General features: G+C 39.8%; 2 protein-coding genes across 10 annotated transcripts in view; both read left to right on the forward strand.

The window, feature by feature from the left end:
* Window positions 1-23,255, forward strand: part of aldh4a1 (aldehyde dehydrogenase 4 family, member A1) — a 419,312-nt gene that overhangs the window by 209,008 nt on the left and 187,049 nt on the right. The gene's annotated exons all lie outside the window — the stretch shown is intronic.
* ubr4 (ubiquitin protein ligase E3 component n-recognin 4) overlaps window positions 1-23,255 on the forward strand; it is a 259,887-nt gene that overhangs the window by 150,046 nt on the left and 86,586 nt on the right. For 4 of the 7 annotated variants that reach the window (XM_048614952.1, XM_048614953.1, XM_048614955.1 and 1 more), the window contains exons 47-59: window positions 1,113-1,314; window positions 3,535-3,698; window positions 5,318-5,534; window positions 6,079-6,295; window positions 14,516-14,584; window positions 16,558-16,621; window positions 16,883-17,017; window positions 17,413-17,587; window positions 19,640-19,780; window positions 20,306-20,427; window positions 20,687-20,798; window positions 21,325-21,455; window positions 22,602-22,779. In XM_048614952.1, the coding sequence (XP_048470909.1) occupies window positions 1,113-1,314; window positions 3,535-3,698; window positions 5,318-5,534; window positions 6,079-6,295; window positions 14,516-14,584; window positions 16,558-16,621; window positions 16,883-17,017; window positions 17,413-17,587; window positions 19,640-19,780; window positions 20,306-20,427; window positions 20,687-20,798; window positions 21,325-21,455; window positions 22,602-22,779 (1,927 nt within the window). The remainder of the gene's footprint in view (window positions 1-1,112; window positions 1,315-3,534; window positions 3,699-5,317; window positions 5,535-6,078; window positions 6,296-14,515; window positions 14,585-16,557; window positions 16,622-16,882; window positions 17,018-17,412; window positions 17,588-19,639; window positions 19,781-20,305; window positions 20,428-20,686; window positions 20,799-21,324; window positions 21,456-22,601; window positions 22,780-23,255) is intronic. The other 3 variants (XM_048614954.1, XM_048614957.1, XM_048614958.1) reach the window with 3 other exon arrangements.

The following is a 23,255-nucleotide window of genomic DNA, read 5'->3' on the forward strand; positions in this document are numbered from 1 at the left end:
AATAATTCGTAACATTACAAAGAGATGACTCAAGGTATTACACCTTGGAAACAAAACTTCCTGCATCCCTCTGAATTGTCAATTTGTTCTTTTTGAGTTTGTCCAATCGTTCACTTTATCTAGTGAATAGCTGGGCCATATGGAAGAGATTTTTTTCAGTGATTAGCTATAGTTTATTTCCTGAATCTTGAACTAGAGAGGGGAATAATCATCTCAGGTTCCTAATCCAGATTACTGGTGGTCTTGGTTGAATGTTGTGAAGGATAGGATCATCTGATGAAGCAGTTTGTTAGGCCTCAGTCAAACTGACCAATGAATGTTGACAACTTAGCAGAAAGCAACTGGTGCCCAAGTTCACATTTTCCATCGAGACCTTGCATTTACAATGTCTCTTTTTTACATTACTTCATTTACTGTTACTTTACTGATGGTTCTTCATTACTTTGGATAGTTCCTGAAAAAGATTTCTGTTACTAACTTGCAAATTATTGATGTGAAAGCAAACAGTAGATTGTGTAAGGAGAGAGGGGCAAAGTAATGCATTTGAAAGAGGAGACTCCTTCTTTTTGCAGATACTAAGTGACTACTTTGCATTTTTAATTGTACTTTGGATACCTGGTGTTTGTTTTATTGTTGTGAAGATCATTCAACAGCTGAGTGTGTGAATGTCACCATAAACCAAGGAGCTAATGCTCCCAACTGAATATTAGTGACCGATCTCGAGATGTTTGTGTGTCACTTTGGAAATGAATAAAGAGACTGAAAAAATTCTGAAGGGATTGCAGCTTTTAGAGAGTATGTTAAGGAAACTTCTCAATTCCCCTGGAAAGTGTAGTAGGGAAAGGTCTCAATTTATAATTTTCTAAATGTATGTAAAGAATCCAAGTAGGGTAACTTGTGGGGGGGAAAAAATCAGAAGATTAAATTGAGAAGTATTCAGCTTTAGAATGGGCAGTCAATTACACACACGCAGAATTCAAAATAGAGAGACTTGATAAGATGAAAGTAGATTAGCAAGTAAATAGTCTCAGTAGGAGGCATTTAAGAACTTTGCTTGCTCCTACGTTTCATGTTCTTATATGCTGTGCCATCCCCCCCGCCTTGTATTTTAGATCCAGGATATGGTTGCAATTCGCCACACAGCCAGCAATGACCAGCAAAGAACCACTATGATACTCCTGTGTGAAGACGGCAGCCTGCGGATCTACATGGCAAATGTTGAGAACACTTCTTATTGGCTACAGCCTTCGCTGCAACCCAGCAGTGTAATCAGCATCTTGAAACCAGTACGCAAACGCAAGGCTGCAGCTGCCAGTAAGGTTTTATTCTCTGGGCAATGCTGTACTTGGGTAAAAGGAGAGAGAGAAGCAGTAAGAATATGTATCAGAATGGTGATGACATGCTTGTGTATTTGTATGGGAAATGTTGTGTCCTAGCTACATGGTTTTTGTGCTTGAAGTGCAGAAGATGGTCCCCTCATTAGAACCTCTATTTCAGTTCCTCTTGGATAGAAGTCTGTAATCTTGTATAAAATATTTACTGCTGAGTTACCAAGCCCAGTGCAAAATAGATAAACACAACTGAAAAGTGGTGAATTAACCATGAGTCAATTACTGCCTGTCTCACCTGAAGGTATTTCCGCTCACTATGTTCTGCCTCTGCCACATTCTCTCATCCAGTTATCATTTGTATTTTTCGAAAAAAGGCAAATGAAGCAATTTTTTTTCTAATCTTATTTCAAACTGCTGGTGGTGCTGGACTTAAGCTCCAGATATAAACTCTGAGATTTGGGATCTGCTTCCTGTCCAGTTCTCTATATTCTTGAGATTGTTTGTGATAACATTATTGGGACTTTGAATTTTTATACAGTTGTGTACCAACTTTTATTACAACCTCCATGCTATTTTCTGTTTAAAATCAAGAGTGCCTGAAACGTATAGCAAGTCGATTCGTGACTAAAAGGCAGAGTCAGGTTAGTGTTAGAGTTGGGTCCTTTCAACTGATTGGTTTTTGTTTTGACCAAACAGATGTATTCTACAAGATGTGTGTTAAAGCACTGCTGACAACATTAATCACTTGCAGTTAAGTAGAAACATCAGAAACTAGGTGTAGGCCATTTGGTCCTTTTAAGCCTGCTCTGCTATTCAATATGATCATGGCTGATCTTCAACTTAATACCCCGTTCCCACTTTCACCCCATATCTTTTTAATCCCTTTAGCCCCAAGAACTACATCTAATTCCTTGGAAACATTCAATGTTTTGGCTGCAATTGCTTTCTGTAGCTGAGCATTACACAGCCTCAGCTGTCTCCGGGAGTCTCCTCATCCTAGTTGTAAATGGTCTACCCCTTTCCTTTAAACAGTGACCTCTGACCTCTGGTTGAACCAACCTGGTCATCAGGTACATACTTCTTGCATTTAGCCTGTCTAATCCTGTTAGAAGTTTAGATGTTTCTATGAGATTGTCCACTCGTTCTTCTAAACTCCAGTGAATATAGTCCTAACTGATGCAATCTTTTCTTCTTCAGTCTTGCCATCCCAGCTATCAGTCAATTAATCTTTCATTATGCTCACCCCTCCATAGCCAGAACATCCATCCTCAAAGGAGACCAAAACAGCCCACACTGGTCTATGTGTGGTCTCACTAATGTCCCGTACAATTGCAGCAAGACATCCCTTCTGTCCTTGAATCCTCTTGCTTTGAAGGCTAACATAGCATTTGCCTCCTTCACCACCTATGTCCCTGCATGCTTACTTTCAGCTACTGACATACAAGGGTACTTAGGTCCTGGTGCACCTTCCCCCTTTCCCAATATGCTGCCTTCCAGATAATTTGGCCCCTCTTTTTGAGACCAAAGTGGACAACCTCACATTTATCCACATTATACTTCATCTGCCATGCATTAGCCCACTCTCAATCTGTCCACATTACATTGAAGTATCTCTGCATTCTCCTCACAGGTCATCCTCCCACCCAAATTTGTGTTGTCTGCAAACTTGAAGACATGATATTTAGTTCCCTCATCTAAATCACTGATGTATATTGTGAACATCTGGGTTCCAAACACTGCTCCCTGCAATACTCCACTTGTGCCAGTTGGGAAAGACCCATTTATTCATACACTTTGTTCCCTGTCTGCGAACCGGTTCTCTCTTCAAGTCAGTTCTCTATTCCCAATCCCATGCACTTTAATTTTACGTGCTAATTTTTTATATCTGAAAGTCCACATTAAGCCATTTCCACTCATTCCCCTTATCAGCTCTAATTATTGCATCTTCAGAAAATTATAATGGATTAATGGAACATGATTTCTCTTTTTTGTAAATCCATGTTGACTCTGTCCAATCCAGTAACTGTTTTCCAAGTACTCTGCCTTTAAATCTTTTATAATGGACTCTAGCATTACACTACCAATGTCAGGACTTTAATTTCCCATTTTCTCATTACATCCTTTTTTAAATAGTGGGGTTACATTAGCTGTCTTCAGTAGCATCTTGACTAACCAAATAACTATTGACAAATTTATTCTGCAGCAACTCGCACCACCAGCCAAGTCACGTTTCCAATTGATTTCTTTGAACACAACCAGCAGCTGACTGACATTGAGTTTGGAGGAAATGACTTACTACAGGTGTACAACATGCAACAAATTAAACATCGGCTGAACTCCACTGGCATGTATGTCGCCAGCACAAAGGTACGAGTCATAGAGCTGTACAGCACAGGAACACACCCTTCAGTCCTACTTGTCCATGCTGACCAGATATCCTAAATTAATCTAATCCCATTTGCCAGCATTTGGCCCATACGCCTCTGAACCCTTCCTATTCATGTGCCCATCCAGATACCTTTTAAATGTTGTAATTGTACCCACCTCTGCCTCTTCATCTGGCAGCTCGTTCCACACAAGCACCACCTTCTGCATGTAAGAGTTGCCCCTCAGGTCTCTCTTGAATTTTTTCCCCCTCACCTTAAAATTTAATCTAATGCTATCCTTAATGTCCTTTGTTAGGGATGATAAGGCCACCTTTCCCATTTTATTTTAGTTAGAATAAGAAAATAATTTATTTTAATTCTGAGAGACATCCTCTCGTTTTGGACATCCCTATGCTGGGAAAAAGACCTTGGCTGTTCACCCTATCCATGCCCATTGTGAATTTATAAACTTCTGTAAGGTTCCATGTCAGCTATCAACGCTCCAGTGAAAATAGCCGCAGCCTGTCCAGCCTCACCCTATAGCTCAAACCCTCCAATCCCAGCAACATGCTTGCACATCTTTACTGAACCCTTTCAAGTTTCACAACATCTTTCCAATGGCAGGGAGGCCAGAATTGAATGCCGTATTCTGGTCAGGCCACTTCTAATGTCCTGTACAGCCGCAACGTGACATCCCAACTTCTGTACTCTGTATTTCCCAATGAAGGCAAACATGCCAAACGTCACTTTCACCACCCAGTCTACCTGCAACTCCACTTTCAAGGAATATGCACCTGCACCCCCAGGTCTCTTTTGTTCAACACCTCTTCCCAAAACCCTATCAGTACTGCCCTGATTTGCCTTATCAAACTGCAACACCTTGTATTTATCTAAATTAAACTGCATCTGCCACCACTCAGTTCATTGGCCCATCTGATCATGGTCCTGTTATACTCCAAGATAAAACTTCTTCACTGTCCACTACGCCACCAATTTTGGTGTCATCTGTGAACTGCAAGACATCATTTTCTGATACTTTGGTGGTTAGCACCAGTGCCTTTCAAAATAGTTTTGCTCATTTTTGATCTGTTTGTTGACAAATCCTACCAAACTTATTACAGTTATGTTGTAAAAAGTTTGTAAACAGTGAATAATTGAACGACACAGTGCAGAAGTGGGCCAAGGCTTGTCATGACTGGGAAAGAGCTATCTAATTAGTTCCACTCCCCTTCTCTTCCCCATTATCGCGCAATTTTCTCTTTTTCAAGCATGTCAATTTCCTACTGGAAATTATTGAATCTGCTTTCAATTCCCTTTCAAGTAGTACACCGCCAAAACATAATGAATTGTGTATTTGAAAATGAACTAAGTTCCAGCGTATACCGGTACTTGTAGTAACAAGATTCTAATTTAGTTTATTGCAGTTAATTGAAATGTGCTCAATCTAGGTTGAGGTAAATTTTGTCATGTTTGAAGACATCCCCGCATATTTACGCTGTCAGTTGTCAGTCTGCCGTGGTGGACCAGATGAAAGTCCGTATTGGGCAGTAGTAAAATAGTTTTGCACTTTATTGGATATATTTTGATTAGCATTCAAATTTTTTTCCTGTTCTTTCATAGCCGGGTGGATTTACAGTGGAAGGTGTCAACAACAATGCCACTATGGTAATGACGGGGATGCGAATCCAGGTTGGGACACAGGCCATTGAGAGAGCACCATCCTATATTGAAATCTTTGGTCGCACAATGCAGTTGAACTTGACAAGAGCTCGTTGGTTTGACTATCCATTTACGCGTGAAGAAGCGCTGCAGGCTGATAAGAAGCTAACCATTTTTGGTAAGTGTAACCTGTCAATTGAAACACTGCAACCCAAGTTGATAAGACGTGTTCATGTAGATGTACAGGGTCATTGCTTTCCGTCCACACTGATCAACAGTGCCTTATCCCATACAGCCCAGGATTGTTGATTTTTTTTTTTTTAATGATACCATGTAATAGCATCACAGATGCTTTCTAAAGAACCCAGTCAAATATTATTACGAACTTCTGGAGCAGGTAGGACTTGAACCTAGGCTGCCAGGTCTAGAAATAGGGACATTACCACTGCACCCCAGGAACACACTGTAGCTGGTATAAGCTTGTTTCACTCTTTCTTTTTTTTTGTTAATCCTAGTTTTTTTGATTATGTCTCAGATGAGATTAAGTGTGTAAGAAATGCTAGAATTTTGTGCTTTTTGGGAGTAAGTATATTGCTGTTCTCTTAAACCCTTAGCACTGTAGAGATTTAAAACCAAACCATCTTCATTTCTTATTGATCGATGTATCAATTTGTTCTATTCAAGTTTTTGAAGTTGTGTTTTTATTTCCTTGGTCATTGCAGTTGGTGCATCAGTTGATCCCGCTGGGGTAACAATGGTAGATTCAATAAAAATCTATGGGAAAACAAAAGAGCAATTTGGCTGGCCCGATGAACCTCCAGAGGATTTCCCATCAGCCTCTGTAAATAATGTTGCTGTTCCAAGTGTCAGCCAGAATAACAGCACAGGGGAGGTGGACTCAGCCACTCCATCCTCCACCAGTGGTTCTGTCCTCGAGAGGTAAGCATGAGGCTGCAACTGCTTGATGTTATGTGAAACGCTTAATAACTTCCTGTTCTGAGTTGGTGAGGAACAAATGAAGAATGGCGTGCATAAAATTGATGACATTGTAAATTAGATTCCACTGAATAGTAAATGTTAAAATACATACCATTCTCGCAAGGTTTAACTCCTATTGGAGAAAATTTGATTGACAATACAAAGCAATAATTTAAATGAGGAATGATTTTATTTCTCTTGCAACATTTGTTCTGTAACCAAAGGCTGGGTATTGAGGTTTTTTTTCTCGCTGATCCATGTGTGTGGCTGTTGTGTGAAAGCTTTTCATTACAGCATGATCTCAGAATGTCCTGAGCTTGCAGTTCCTGTACTCGTAGATGAATTTGTGTGTTTTTAGTGTTCCAAAAAAAAAGTTAAATTGGGAGGTAATTGGACGCACAAAGATAATAATTTCATTCACCAACTTTCAATTTATTTTCCTCTGTCTTGTTGGCTAGACTGAACATGTCAGTCCTAATCTCTGCTACATATACTTCACTTGAATACTCTGTCCATTCCTTTGTGTATATTTTGGCAGTTGTTATTGATCAGAATCTGTCACTTGTGTTGCACTGTTCTTTTTTTTCTTTCCCTTGATCACTTTTCAGCCATGTCTGTCATGTTTCTTCCCTTCCTGTTATGCCAACACCTTCATATTTGTTTTTTCCAGTTGATGATTATTTCTCATACAGAAAGCTACTCGACAAAATTAGAGCACATGGGATTGGGGGTAAATACACATTGAGAATTCTGTCACTCTTCATTCATTCATGGGTGTTGTTGACTGGTCAGAACTCTTTTTATGCCTGCTCCTGTTTGCCCTTGAGAAGGTGGTGGTGAACTGCTGTCTTGAACTGCTGCAATCCAAATACTGTGGGTTGACCCACAATGCCGTTAGGGAGGGAGTTCCAGATTCGTGACCCAGCGACAGTGCAGGATTGGTTAGCAGACAGAAAACATAGTAAGAATGGGGTCATTCTCAGGATTACAGGTTGTTCCTACTCGTGTGCTGCAAGAATCAGTGCTGTGACAGTCATGGTTCACAATCTTGTTATCAGTCTGTATAAATGCTTTGGATTTGGGCACCAAATGTAATATTAACAAATTTGCTGTTGGCAAGAAACTAGATGGGATGGATGCAAGTGGATTTAGAACAGATAAGTGAGTAGATAAGCATGGGAGATTGAATATAATGAAATTAAATGTGAGGTTATCCACTTCGGTAGAATCCAGCAGAAGTATGGTATTACATAAATAGTGAGATGCTAGGAGCTTGGTAACTTTTTTCATGAGTCACTCAAAAGATAGCATGCAAGTGCAGCAAACAGTGACGTAGGCAAATGGTATGTTAGCCTTCATTGCAATGTGATTTGGACACAGAAATAAAGATGTCATGCTGGAATTGATAAGTGCTTTGGGAGTGAGGTTGCATCTGGTGTATTATGTGCGGTTTGATCTCCTTATCTGAGGAAAGCTTTATTTCTATTAGAGAGATTGTAGTGAACGTTCACCAGACTAATCCCTGGGATAGTGAACTTGTCTTATTTGAAGAAACTAGGTCTATGCTGTCTGTAGGGTTTCAAGGAATGAGGTGATCTCATTGAAATTTACAAAGTTCTTACAGGGCGTGATTGATAGATGTGTATTGAATGCTCCCCTTGGTTGGTGAGTCCAGATGCTGGGTCACAGTACCAGAATAAGGGGTAGAATTAGGACTGAGATGAGGAGGAATTTCTTCACTCTCTGAGAGTGGTGACTCTTTGGCATCTCCTACCCAGAAGGGTGTGGACGACCATTCATTGAATGATTTCTGTCTTAAATACAATGTATTTCTGGTTACTCATGACATAAGACATAGGCAGAAATGGGGGAAAATGATGTTGAAGTAGATGATCAGCCATGATCTGTTTGAATGGTGCAACCGCTTGACAGGCCAATGATTTCCTATCTTTTGCAGCTCCTTGAACTCTTGTCAAAAGATGACTAGTTACTGTATGATTTAGGGATTTATTCTGAATGCTTTCATGGGTATTCTGTTTGGACATAAACTTGATTTATTGGTGGTACCATGTTTCTCTTTACAAAAGCCTCTGTGGCTGACTATACTTGCTATCATCACTGTATCAAAACAACCATGTCAGAAATGATCCTTGTTACCAAATCTCACTATGGCCTGCTGTTTTGATCCTTTGATGCCTTCTCCTCCTCCAAGAGCTGCCATTTGTTAAACCTTCAACTTTCTTCAAAACAAAAAAAAATCACATTCCATGGAACCCCACCCAGATTTCTCTACAATATATGCTTCCTTGGCTGCTGAGCATTTGAGAATCCTTTGTGATTTAAATCTTCACCTCCTGTCCTATTTTCCTTTTATACTGCCCTCCTGTTCTTTTCTCATAAACTCTCCTACTCTTACAGTTCATAAGTTCCTGTGCCCTGTACTCAAAATGACGATGAGTCAAAAAAAAGAGGCTATCTCCGACTGTTTTCTTATTGTTTACCACCATACCCTGTTCTCATCCTCCGTTCCTTCTGCAAATGGCCCGTAGGAAAAAAAAAACTAATGAGAGTTACAGATGCACTTTCAAACTCCCAGCCGCCTAACCTGTACGCCTTCCATTTGCTGTGATATATCTGCAGCTGCTATTTTGTTCATCCTCTTCCTCAACTTGACCTTTTACTGGCCTTGTGCCCAGAGAAATTTTCACTACTTCATCTGGTTCATAGCCCATGTGTCCCCCTCTTGGCTGTCATACTTCCAAGGGGTAGATTTGCACATACCTGGTACAATGCATCTCTCCACCTAATTAGATCACATGAAGTTCAGTCAGACCTTAGTCACCTGCTGCCAAATTTTCCCATAATTTCTGAATCATTGTGGACAGCAAAATTACCAATATTTTTAGTATGACTGGTCAGCAAACAGAGGACATTTTTATGAGGGTGTGGAAATGGGATCCTGTTTTCACAAATAACGTCCAAAAAATCATGGGGAATAGAGGGTAAAGTGAGAGGGCGGGACTGAAGCAAATCAATATTAGTAGGGAAATGGTGTGGAGAATTTAATAGAACTAACAACTGATAAATCCCAAAGTAGTTCAGGAAGTGGCTATAGAAACAGTGCATGCCTTGGTGGTCATCTTGCAAGAAACTGGAACAGTTTCTGTTGATTGGAGAGTAGTCAATGTAACTCTGCTATTTAAAAAAGGGAGGTAGAGAGAAAAGGCGAATTATAGACTTGTTAGCCTGAAGTTGGTAGTGGGCAAAGTGTTACAGTCCATTATGAAAGTTTAATGGCAGAGCACTTGGAAAACAATGATAGGATCAGACAGAGTAAGATGGATTTATGAAAGGGAAATCATACCTGACACATCTGCTGGAGTCTTATGAGCATGTAATAAGTAGAGTTGATAAGGGGAGCCAGTGCATGTGGTTTATTTTCAGAACCTTATTTTGATAAGCTTCCACTTAACAGATTAGCACATAAAATTAAAATGCATGAGATTGGGGCAGTGTACTGATATGGACTGAGAACTGGTTGACTGAAAGGAAATAGAGTCAAAATAAACAGGTATTTTTCTGAGTCGCAGGCAGTGACCAGTGAGGTACTGCGGGGATCGGTGTTTGGCTTCCACCTACTCTCAAGTTTGCAGACGAATAAAGCTGGGTGGGAGGGTGAATTGTAAGGAGATAATTCAGAGAGAATTGGATAAGTTGAGTGTTGTGGGAAGTTAGGGGAGAGATTGCTGGGCTCCTTGCTGTTATATTTGCATCATTGACAGCTACGGGTGAGATGCCAGAAGTCTGGAGGTTGGCTAATGTGCCTTTATTTCAGAAAGTCTGTAAGGAAAAGCCAGAGAACTATGTAGACCGATAAGCCTTACATCAGTGGTGGGTAAGTTGTTGGAGGGGACTCTGAGGGACAGGATATACATGCTTTTGAAAAGGCAGGGACTGAGTCTGGATAGTCTTTGTGCATGGAAAATTGTGTCTCACTAATTTGATTGAGTTTTATTTTTGAAGAGGTGCCAAAGAAGATAGTGAAAGTAGAGTGGTGTACATTGTCTACGTGGACTTCAGCAAGCATTTGACAAGGTTCCACATGGTCGACTGCTTAGTAAGGTTAGATCAGATGGGATCCACTGGAGCTAGCCAACTGGATACAAATTGCTTGAGAGTAGGAAACAGAGGTTGGTGGTAGAGGGTTGCTTTTCAGACTGGAGGCCTGTGACCAGAGGTATGCCACAGGACTGGTGCTGGGTCCACTGCTTTTCATCATTTATGTAAATGATTGGATATGAGTATAGGAGGTTATAGTTAGTAAGTTTGCAGAAGACACCAAAATTGGAGGTGTAGTTGACAGCGAAGATTATTAACTCGGTACAATGTAACCTTGATCAGGTGGGCCAGTAGGCTGAGGAATGACCGATGGAGTTTAATTTCGATTAAATGCGAGGTGTTGCAGTTGGATAAGGCAAACCAGGGCAGAACTTATACAATTAATGGTAGGGCCCTGGAATATGTTGCCGACCAAAGAGATGTAGGGGTGCAGGTTCATAGTTCATAGTTCCTTGAAAGTGGAGTCGCAGGTAGACAGGAGAGTGAAGAAGGCATTTGGTATGCTTGCCTTCATTGGTCAGAACATTGAGTAAAAGAGTTGGGAGGTCATGTTGTGGCTGTACAGGACACTGGTGAGACCACTTTTGGAATACTGTGTACAATTCGGTCTCCCCAGTATTGGAAGGATTGAGAGGGTGTAGAAAAGAGTTACAAGGATGTTGCCGAGACTGGAGGGTTTCAGTTGTAGGGAGAGGTTGAATAGGCTGGGGCTTTTCGTCTTGGGGCTTTGGAGGGGTGACCTTTATAGGGGGTTCTGAAATCACAATCATGAGGGATATGGATAGGGTGAATAGCCAAGGTTTGCGGAGGGGGGGTGGTCCGAAACAAGTGGGCATAGGTTTAAGGTGAGAGGGGAAAGATATAAAAAGGCCCTTGAGGAGTAACTTTTTCACAGAGGGTGGTGTATAAAATGAGCTGCCAGAGGAAGTGGTGGAGGTGGGTACAATTACAACATTTAAAAAGCATCTGGATGGGTAGATGAATCGGAAGGGTTTATGAGGGATAAGGGCCAAATGCTGGCAAATGGGACTAGGTCAGATTAGGATGTCTGGCATGCACAAGTTGGACTGAAGGGTCTGTTTCCATACTGTATGACTCCAGGTGGGTAAGTACATGGCAGATAAAGTGTAATGTGAATAAATGAGATTGTCCACTTTGGTAACAAAAACAGGAAGGCAGATTTCTATCTGAATAGTGATAGATTGGGAAAAGGTGACCTGCGTGTTCTTGTGCACCAGTTGCTGAAACTAATGGAGTTGCAGCAGGTGGTGAAGAAGGCACGTGGTCCATTGGCCTTCACAGCAAAAGGATTTGAGTACTTGAGCATGGATTCCTTGCTGCGATTGTATGGGGCCCTGGTGTATAGTTTTGATCTCCTTATTTGAGGAATGATGGCTAAAAATGGAGTGAGCACAATGAAGATTTACCAGACTGATTACTGCGATGATGGAACTGATGTATGAAGAGAGATTGGACCAGTTAGGACTATATTTAGTGGTGTTTAGAATAATAAGGGGTTTATCTCATAGAAGCCTATAAAATTCGAACAGGACTAAACAAACTAGCAGGAAGGCTGTTGCCAATGACCAGTGAGCCCAGAACCAGGGCCATAGTCTAAGGATATGGAGTAGGCAATTTATGACTGAGATAAGGAGAAATTTTTCCACCCAGAGAGTGGTGAGCCTATGGAATTCTCTATCACAGAAAGCATTTGACAGCAAAACATTTGTTTTCAATGGGAAATTAGATATAGTTCCTACAAGTAAAGGGATCAAATGGTATGGGGAGAAAGCAGGAACACTGTGCTGAGTTGGATATCGGCTGTGATCATATTGAATGGCAGAATAATCTTGAGCAGACAAATGGTTGACTTCTGCTCCTATTTTCTTTGTTTCTATCGCCTTCAGTCCCTTGCATCTATTCCAATTACTTCACTTCCAGTTTCTGTTAGCCACCGTTGTAAGTAATTCCTTTTTTTTCCAGGTACTGTTCCTTTTCCAAGCTACCATCTCCTGCAAGAGACTCACCTTCTTTGACCTTGCAAACTGCTGCCCCATTTTAGACATCCCTTTTGGTTCTTAAACTGTTGTCTTCAAAATCTGTGCCTAACTTACCTGCAATTGTTTTTTGAATCTCAAGTCTTACTTCATAGCATCAGAATAGACAAATAAAAGTCACACATGACATTCTGTATGACTGAGATTATGATCTATTTTCTATCATTAATCTGTCTACATGTTTAACTGCTGACAAATCTCCTTTTAAAGCTGTCCTCCATTGTCTTTGTACCACACCTATGCCCCACCCTGCCTTGGTTCAACTTTTACCTATCCAATCATAGCTAAATCATCTCTAACAAAGACTTCGCTTTGATCCTGCACTGTTTTCTCCATTATTCTCCTCAGAGCTATCACTGACTTCTCATCTGCGTGCTGTCCTGTAGTTACATCATCCTATCTCTTTTGACCCTTCCACTGCCTTTGTTACCAGACTGCTTGCCCAACATCCAGTCTGTTAAAGTTTTCTTCAACTAAACAGTAATAACTCAAATTCTGGTTGTAGACGCACCATAAATTCCGCATTTCTACCATTGAATTTGTCCCCTTTCTCCTCCACGTGTATGGTCGAACTGGACTTCTTGTACCTTTTGGCATTTGATTCAATGCTAAACTGAAGTTTCAGCCCCGTTCGCAAAAAGCATCTCTACAGCATACCTTCATCTGTGCCCAACTTAACTCATGTTTCCCTGGAACTCTCCTCTTCTTTTCTTTGAATTAATCCAGTCTTGGCCTACTTTTCATCCATCATTCTCGGTAAACTTAACTTCATCCAAAACTAATTCCTGTATCATACTTTGCAATGAGTCCTCCTTATCAATTGTTTGACAATGCCTTAAACTTAATTGCCGCAGTCAATTAAATTGCTGCCTGTCTTTTACCTTCTCTACCCCTGTTTTGTTGAACGTTGACATTTTGGCTTGATGCCACGGGATTCCATCTCTTAAACCCTTCTGTCTCCTACCCTGTGATATCTTCACTGCAAATTTCTCTTTTTTTTTTCCACCTCTTAGAATGTCATCCTTGGGTTAGAGATCAAATTTGACTCTATATGCCTCCAAGAAGAAAAAAAACACAAGTATTTCAATGTTTAAGGCACCATAGAAATGCACATTTTTGGCCTGAACCAAAGAAAGGGATATGAGACTTCTTTCACCTAAGATCCGAAGAGTGACACAAATGGTATCTTCTTTTAAATTGAATTTGGACTTGATGGTTCCTTTTCAAAGCTTACTGTAATTTCTAAATGTTTAAAGAAAACTGTGACCAACCTGATACCTAAAACAAATTTAAGAATGTAAGTCTCAGAATAGCAAGTTCTGAATTTGACGTTTTGTGTTTGTTTGCACTTTGAGGGCTGATTAGGCAGTTAGGGTTTAGCAAACTGAACATCAGTAACATCTTTAAATATAGACTACAGTAAGGGAAGAAGGAAGGGAGTGTAACCTAATAGTTGCCAGTAGCACTCGTGGACTTAAATGGATATGGTTCCGGAGTGTTTTGAGCCTAGGCAGTGTTACTGTAATTGTTGTGAATGTTACAGGTCTTCTCTGAATTGATACAAAAAGCTATGTATCAACTCTACCCGCTCGAAGTGGAAACGCCAGTGTGCTTTATTAAAACCCCCTGTAGCTTTTCTATTGGGGAAATCACCACTGGGTCCTGCTCTCCCCTGGTCCCCATTACACACACACACGCGCACACACCTTGAAAAGTGCGAATATGTTTTTGTACTTAATGAGTCCATTTCTACAATGATAAGCAGTGCAATGAGTGGAATCATTTCAGCGTAAGAGATAAGAACTGCAAAGTACCAGTTTCCAACAGGCATGCTATCCTTCCTCTGTGAGAACACTGTGTTTTGTGCAGATGGCCAAGTATTTCACAGCAATTGCATTGCATGACTCCATCTCATCCTCTGTGTGCAGGTTTTGCATGCTTGGCTGCTCATCTTCTTTGTTTCTTTTTCAAAAAAAAGTAAAATGATTGTTTATTTTATTTGAAGTTCTCACGTGGTTTTCTTTTCTGTTGTTCCTGAAAGTTGTGAAACTGAATCCCTAAGCTCCTTAGACCGGTTAGTATCCCTCCTTTCTCTTTTATCCTGTCTCTTTTGTGTCTTTGTTTGTGGCATCTCACTATTTAAACAGCAGTAACCACACACATAATAGTCATTGGAACCTGACAGGATTTCGAAAAAAAAAGCTCTGAATCCAGGACACCTGTTTAAATTAATGGAATTGTCTTAGTCGTGTCTTGCATTTGTACAGATTAACTTTGAATGTTCCATCGTTGTGTGTGTGAACAATTGTGTCTTACTGTCTGGTTGGATTCAGTGATACCATCAGTTATTTGTGCGTATTTAGATTTTAAAGCTATTAATATTTTGGCTCTTTTAACGTTGGTGGGGTTATATTGACAAGTACCTTCACAGTAAATTGAGTAGTTGAGCTTTAAATAATAACAACCACAGTAATTGTGTTTATATAGCACCTTTTTTAAGTAGTGAAACACCCAAGTTAGTTCACAGGAGTAAGATCAAACAAAATTTGATACAAAGTCACGTGAGGTGACCTTAAGAGAGATGACCAATAAGTTAGTTAAGTGGTAGGTTTTGGGAAGTGTCAATAAAATGGTCAATTTAAAGAATTCAGCAGTTTTGAACGTTGGATGCTAGAGACATGGTCAACAGTGGTGGGCAATGAATCTCGGATATGCATAAGATCTTAGAATTGAAGGAATACAGAGAAAGTCTTAATGATTTGGTGTGTTAATGACTTGTTTCAGAGTTAAATTATCATGATTTGAATGTGCCAGAATGAAAAGAAGGATAATGAGAATGTCCTTTAATGAGAGAGACACAACTGGATTTAGAATGATCTTGGCGTAGTCGCATGTGCGATTAATCTCATTGTGGATAAGATTAAGTGAAATAACAAAGATCCAAAAGGGGGAATATATTCTTTAAAAATAGAGTGGTGTTCTGATGCAGTTATAATAGCTGAATCCATGAAACTGTCAGTGTAATTGCAGTAAAAATGTCAAATAAAGTTGCAGAAGTAGAGAGATATTGTACTGTTGGTGTATGTTTTTATTTAGACTCCACCTGAGCTACTTGGGTTATCTGATCGTTATTCCCCTTTAAGGGATCGCGTAGATGAATAAAATGCTGATGTCCATTTGAAATGATTTGGATTTTTCAAAATTGTGATTAGAACTGAAATATTTGGAGCACAGAATAGAAAATGTTTTCTGCATGGTAGAGAAAATCAAATATCATTTGAAGCAATAGAGTGAAGGAATGGAGAGATGCAACAATGAGGCGGGTGATTGGAGTTGATCTTTCAGACATGAAGTGATAATTATTTTTGCATATTACTTTGTGTTCCACTGAAGTGTCTGCTAGATTTTGGTTTATGAAGTTCTGAAATTCTTCAGAATTGTTTCCATTCACCAAAATCTCTTTCAACCACATGTTTGTTACTGTTGCAATTTTGTTTCTGCATTGGAAGTCATTATCTAAAGCTTATCATTATCCGTCTGAGCTTTAATTGTATCATGTTATTATCATTTTCCTTTGTTTACTAAATGTACTCTGTGGCCTGTACTAATTTGCTATTAATGTTCCAAGTCTATATCTATAATCCATTGTTGAAACCAAGATCAGTCTTGGGATGTAGGCTTCACTGCAAAGCTGCTTTTGTTGCTCTTGAGGGGAGCTTGAACTTGGACTCAAAATATAAAACTGAAGTGGCTACTATGTTAAGAAATGGTCCATGCCTCTAAATTATTAGAAGCACATGGACCATTTCAGACTTGGAGGGAATTGTAAATTATAAATTTTACTATTATTGGAGGCATTCTTTTTTCTATTTACTTATTCCCACTCTCTTTAACAGTAATCAAATGATAGAATAATTCTAAAGATACTGCATGTTGCTTTAGATTTTATGGAAAAGTTCTTTTATGTACTGTTTAACAATAAGCATCTCCTCCCTCCCCTGGTGAGGAGTTCAGCAATCTGACAGTGCTGCTTTCCTTTCTCTGTAGGCTGGTGGTGAGCTCAATGGAAGTGCTGGAAAGCTGCTTTGCTGTTGGATCTCCAACAGAAAAGGTAAACTTATTTGTCGTTCTGTGATATGGAAAAAGGAGAAGACTTTTTTGCTCCGTTTTATTTTGTTCAGTAATTTAGTGTACAAGGCTTTTTAATTTGGTAAAATTCTTTTTGGTTTCTTATTTCCATACATTCCATCTGAGGATAGCTGGATGACTGGTTGTGGGATCAGCATAGCAGATATCAAATCTGAAGTTACACAGAAGTACATTTTGGAAAAAAGAGAGTATGTTTATAGTGACTGTGTCTATTCTATCCTAGGAAAAGAATAAGCAGACAGCTTTGGAGCTGGCTACTACTTTGCTGTCGATGCCAACTCCATCTACTGTTCAACAGCAAACCAAGGGTCTGCTGGCAAGCTTGCACAACAGTCGTGGCAGTTATCATAATCACAAGGTGACGCGTGCCTGATGAATTGCTTTTCATACACTAATGCATGCCCAGTCTGTGTTAAACACTGTCTGTGAAACTATGCATTTGTTATTGGGCTGAGGAAGGGAAACCTTTTGCTATGTCATCTCCGCTGACTTTGTTGAGCACAAGTCAGACATTAGATGGCTTGCAATATTTAATATAGATATTCATAATTTTTGACACATCATCATTAAAAAGCACTGGACTGATGTGAAGCTTCCAGTTTTCAAATTGATGAGCTAAAATCTCAAGCCAAACCCCAGTATAGGGGTGTGTAAAAGTTAGGCCGGTATTCAATTGGCTTGTTATACTCTAGTATAATCATAATATCTTAAGCAGGATATGTTCAACTACATTCAATTTCTTTCTCTGACCAGGATCAGGCTTTGCTGAACAATGCTGTACAGATTCTGAATACCTGGAGCAAGGATGGTCGTGACCTTGATCCAGAAGTGTTCCAACGACTAATAATCACAGCGCGTTCCATTGCGATGATGCGACCTAATAACCTCGTGCACTTTACAGAGGTGAAAACACCACAAACTGATAAAGGTAATGTTCATATATTTCTACCTTGTTGGTAAGAGAAATGCTTTGGGCTGTGAACAGTGCTGTGTGAAGCAACAAATTAACAGCTGTTCACTCCCTTACTGTTGCAGCAGGATTGGCAACTGAGCATTGAGCTAGAAGAATGACCAGTGTATTTAGGGGAATGGTCACTCTGAAAAGCTGGGAAGGAGAATAAAAATGCAGTTTATGTGGGATCATGTTTTAAGTGGAGAAAATTATCTAATAACTGTAAAAAAAAAAATGAAGACCGGGGTACAAGTATCTTATAACCTGCAATATGTTATATCGTCTCTGACTGACAGGTTAACACAAGTTGTGGGCTACTATCTTGCCAAAAACTGGTTTCACATGTCTCCTATCTCTCGTTTTGACCAATTACAGTTGGATAGTAATGTTTGCACTGCATATAAGCTGAATCGTGAACAGTTTTGATTTCTGGATGTACAATATGACCAAAATTCATTCCTGCATTCATGTATGCTCTGCCCAAAGCCGGCCATTCTGCCGTTGTCTGCTCATGCTGAGCCATTTTCGGCAGTATTTGTCAGTGGTAGTTTAGACATTGCCTTTCCACACTCAGACATGACAAGGAGGCATCTTGGCAAAAATAAAAATCAAACCAATCTTGAAGTAACATTTGTGCCACACGTATCCAATAATGGCCATCTCCAACAAGACAGAATCTTACTATTGCTGCTGGATGTTTAATAGCATTATCATCTCTAAATCTCACAATATCAATATCCTGGAAGTTAGCATTAACCAGAAACTGAACTGGACTAGCCATATGAGTACTGCAGCTACAAGAATAGTTCAGAGGCAAAGAATCTTGCAGCAAGCAACTCATCTTGTATGCTCCAAGCTGTACATCATCCTGACTTAGAAATATATTGCCATCTCTTCAGTGTTGCTGGGTCAAAATCCTTCAATTCCTCCTCTAATGGCATTGTGTGTTTACCTATAGCAAATGGATTGCTGTAGTTCAAGAGAGCAGCTCACCACATTAAGGGCAACCAAGGATGGATAATAAATGCTTGCCCAGCCAAAGATTTGGAATTAGAATTAGAAATAGATTTTATTGTCACATGTACCTAGGTACAAATTCTTAGGCATAAAGTAGAAAAATAAAGAAATGAAGTTAAAAGATCAGTACAGTCCTCCTTAAGCGATTTAGCCATAGGTCTTTATCTGGGCTCTTCCACCCCGACGCTGAGCCCAACATCAGTAGGGGGCAGTTCGCCATCCTCGGGTTCCTTTGCTATGCCACCAGCACTGGAACCAAGTCGCCATTCTTTGGCGCCATCTTACCTCTACCGACATCACCATTGTGATTCCACATCCCATGAATGAATTTTTTTCAAACAAAAAATTACATGCCAGCTAACTCATGGTTAGATATTTAAAGGAAGACCCAGACATTTGAAAAACTACTGTTTAGTACTCTCCAGGTTTCCAGATTTGATTTCACTCATCAACAGATGAGTGTTCCAAATATTAACTCAAGGCTACTCCTGCAGCGAAACAACCAGCAGCATGCAACTAAGACCTGTTAGAGCACTGCATCTTATTGGAGTGCTATTCTGTCAATTTCAGTGCTTACACGGTTGACACTCATGCAGACCAAGACATATCAAAGTTTCATATGGACATATTCAACCAATGGCTGCAGTTGAATTACTGGACAATTAACTTACTGGGTGCATTCGTGGAAAGGTTATATTATTGGACTATTAATACCAGAGGCCCAAACTACTAATCGGGAGGCACGAGTTCAACCATGCACAACCTGTAAATTTGAATTTTTTTTAAAAACAGTGATGCTAACCATGAAACCGTTGGATTGTAGTAAGAACCCAATAGGCATTCACGTCCTCAGAAGGAAACCACTACTTTCTCAAGGCTGTGCAGAAATGAGCAATACCCATATCCTTTTAAAACCATTAAAATTATGATGAGGCTGATACAATGAAATGCCAGATTTTAAGCATGTCTTATTCTGCGTGATGGCAATTACTGACTTCTTCCTTTCTCTAGAAGGAATGGATGAAAGAGATCAAGTCCACAGGAGTGCAGAGGTCGAGGGCTGCAGTTTTATTATGCAGTTAGTCAGTCATTTCTGGAGGCTCCATGCTTCCAAACCTAAGAATGCATTTCTGGCACCTGCTTGTTTGCCTGGTAAGACAAATACACAATGATGCCATGCTTCAACCTGATTTTTAGTTTGAGTAAAATAGCAGAGTATGCGAAGGACAAAATATAACCAAGTAGGATTCTAGCCACTCATAAGCTTTAAAACTGAAGCAGGAATTAACTGAATAGTTAGTTACCTTTTGGTGCTCGATTACAATGCTAAATATGATTGACTCAGTTCTAATATCTAGTGATATCTTTGTCTGATACTTCCACAAGAAAATGAATATTTGGAGATCAGCCTATTTATAGAGGACAGCTGAGTTTTAGCATCTTAAGACGGTAACCTTTCAAATACTAACAACAACTTGTCTTTAACAAAATATTCAGAGGCAGCTTGAAAGAGCATTGTACAGCATTGTTTTTAATTTGTCCTTGTCAATTAACATCTCTATCTACATGACAGTGCTTCATTTGCCTTACTTGTACTAACAATTCTGAAGTAATAGGAGGCTTTGTTGATAGAAATATACTTCAGCATTTTTACTAAGTCTTCATTCTTTTCTACAGGCCTGACTCATATTGAGGCAACAGTGAATGCACTAATTGACATTATTCATGGGTATTGCACCTGTGAGCTAGATTACATCAACACTGCTGCAAAGGTTTATATGCAAATGCTGCTATGTCCTGTAAGTACTGCTACTTAATGGAAGATAGTGGTTGATATTTCTAAGGTCTGTCAATTTTGTAGCAAGTTTTTATTTTGTGAATGCTGAAAACCCTTGTTAATGCTTGCGCAATGATGAGAGTTAATGTGTGTATATTCAGTAGTGTTATATGGTTGAGAAATGGTTTTGTGTTGGCATTAGTTCTCAGTGTGATGACCAGTGATTGGACCTTTGGCTGCCTGTGTTCTGTATCTGAATTTTCTGAATTGTTCTTCCTCAGGACCAGTCAGTGAGTTTTGCCTGTAAGCAAGCACTTATTCGTGTATTAAGACCACGGAGCAAACGTAGACATGTGACACTGCCCTCCCCTCCTCGCAGCAACACCCCAATGGGTAAGGATCTGACTAGTGCCCAACAATAATGCAGAGATGCATTATGTCTTGAATTGTCTGGTTACCAAGATGGTTAATGTTCACAAAATCAGCAGAAGTACTGATAGCCCTTTTAGAAGTCCCAAAATTGTGAATTATGTATTAAGTGTGAATGCCTTCCTGTTGTATTGTTTAAAGGACCAGAAGTTAGATCCATTGCTACAATTAGAAATGTAGTTTTCACTCCTCACCTTCCCTAATTGAATAAATGAATTGGGGAATTATTTTCCATACAGTTTATTATTATGAATCTTTAAAATCAATCAACCCAAGTGCTGTGTAGCAATTGTAGTGTGCACCAGGACACCAGGCAAGTGTCCGTGTCCGTGTCCGTGTATCTGTGTGTGCACTGCAAAAGACTTTTCTGTTCAGGTGGCTTTGAAGTGTACGTGTTACTCTGGACTAGAGTTCATACTGGATGGACAGGAATTTCCAAGTGACCACTATTCATTGGTTTGCTGTGAGAATTATTTCCACTTCTTTTTAGGTGATAAAGATGATGATGACGATGATGATGCTGAGGATAAAATGCAACCATCTGGAATGGCAGGCAGTGAAAATATTCGTCAAGAAAGTCAGGATCAGAGTGAAGTAGATCATGGAGACTTTGAGATGGTGGTACGCATTTTAAAAAGATCAATTATTGTCATGATCATTAATGAAAAGATGGGAAGAAAATAATATGAATAATTATAATTAGTACATAGGTACTCTTCATTGCTGCATTGCTCTTTGCAACTTTGGGTACAGCCAAAATTTGTAGTAAATCCGCAACTTTGTGGAAACATTGTTATTAACATGGAAATGGAACTGGCAGTTGATTGCAGCGTTACACACTGTCGTTTTTTTTTATATATATATATTCAGTCATGAGCTGAGGGCACCGCTGGCGAGGCAGCATTTATTGCCTATCCCTAATTGCCCAGAGGGCAGTTAAGAGTCAACTACATTGCTATGTGTCTGGAGTCACATGTAGGCCAGACCAGGGAAGGGTGGCAGTTTCCTTCCCTAAAGGACGTTAGTGAACCAGATGGGTTTTTCCAACAATCGACAATGGATTCACGGTCATAATTAGATTCTTAATTCCAGATATTTATTGAATTCCAATTCAACCATCTGCCATAGCGGGATTCAAACCCGGGTCCCCAGAATGTTATCGGGGTCTCTGGGTTAACAGTCCAGTGATAATACCACTAGGCCGTCGCCTCCCCAACTTCATGCACAGTTTATTCCCTGTTATTTCCTATGTGTGAAGCTTTAGTTGACAAAGCAGCAATGTACTACTTTAATGTATTAAAACATCCCAAGGGTTATTATTGATCAAAATTCAATATCAAACTACATTTTTAAGAACATTAGGTCAGAAACCAAGGATTCGGTCAAAGAGTACCTTTTTTAAAAAAATGAGAGTCATAAAGGGAGTTCCATTGCTTGGGGCCTAGGCAGCTGTGTAATATTATGATCTGTTAGCCCTATGCAAATTCAGTTATTGCATGTTGAATGATACAGTATAAATAAACGATAGAAGAAAAGTTGTAGGAAGATTTGATGGAAAAAAGAGTTTTCTTTCCACATCACTCAAGTAATATTGTTATCATAAATCGTGCTATTTCTCTGTCAATGTAGTAAAACTAGACAATGTGAGCCATTGGCCAGACTGAAATGTACTGCTAATTTTTCAGCATCAACCATTTTGATAAAGTTTACATTTCAAACCTTCTTTTGCTTCTGGCATGAATTGTTCCGTTTTCTCTTCCTACTTAGTCTGAATCTATGGTTTTGGAGTCGGCTGAAAATGTAACTAATGGAAACCCTTCTCCTCTGGAGGCACTGCTTGCAGGAGCAGAGGGCTTCCCGCCAATGCTGGATATCCCTCCGGATGCTGATGATGAGACAATGGTGGAACTGGCAATTGCTCTTAGCCTGCAGCAAGATCAGCAAGGTATAGTTTCCCTGATGTATGCACAGAACAAACAGGATATCCATGATCTGCTCTGCCATTTTGGCTGATTTACAAAGGATAGAACAGAATGGATAGCACTTCCTCAACTTTATTTCTCTTGATATTTTTTTTTGTAAAAGCTACAAGTGCTAGAAGTCCCGAAAACAAAAATGAGAAGAGATAGTAGGAACTGCCGATGCTGGAGTCTGAGATAACAAGGTGTGGAGCTGGAGGAACACAGCAGTCCAGGCAGCATCAGAGGAGCAGGAAAGCTGACGTTTCGGGTCTGAACCCTTCTTCGTAAAATGAAGGGTCCTTTTTCTGAAGAAGGGTCCAGACATGAAACGTCAGCTTTCCTGCTCCTCTGTGCTGCCTAGCCTGCTGTGTTCCTCCAGCTCCACACCTTGTTATCTAAAAATGAGAAGAGCATCTTCTGCTTCTTCAGAGAACTTGGACTCAAGCTGCAAGTATGCAGC

Source organism: Rhincodon typus, chromosome 31 (genome assembly GCF_021869965.1).
Source record: "Rhincodon typus isolate 14 chromosome 31, sRhiTyp1.1, whole genome shotgun sequence".
In the NCBI taxonomy this organism is placed as follows: Eukaryota; Metazoa; Chordata; class Chondrichthyes; order Orectolobiformes; family Rhincodontidae; genus Rhincodon; species Rhincodon typus.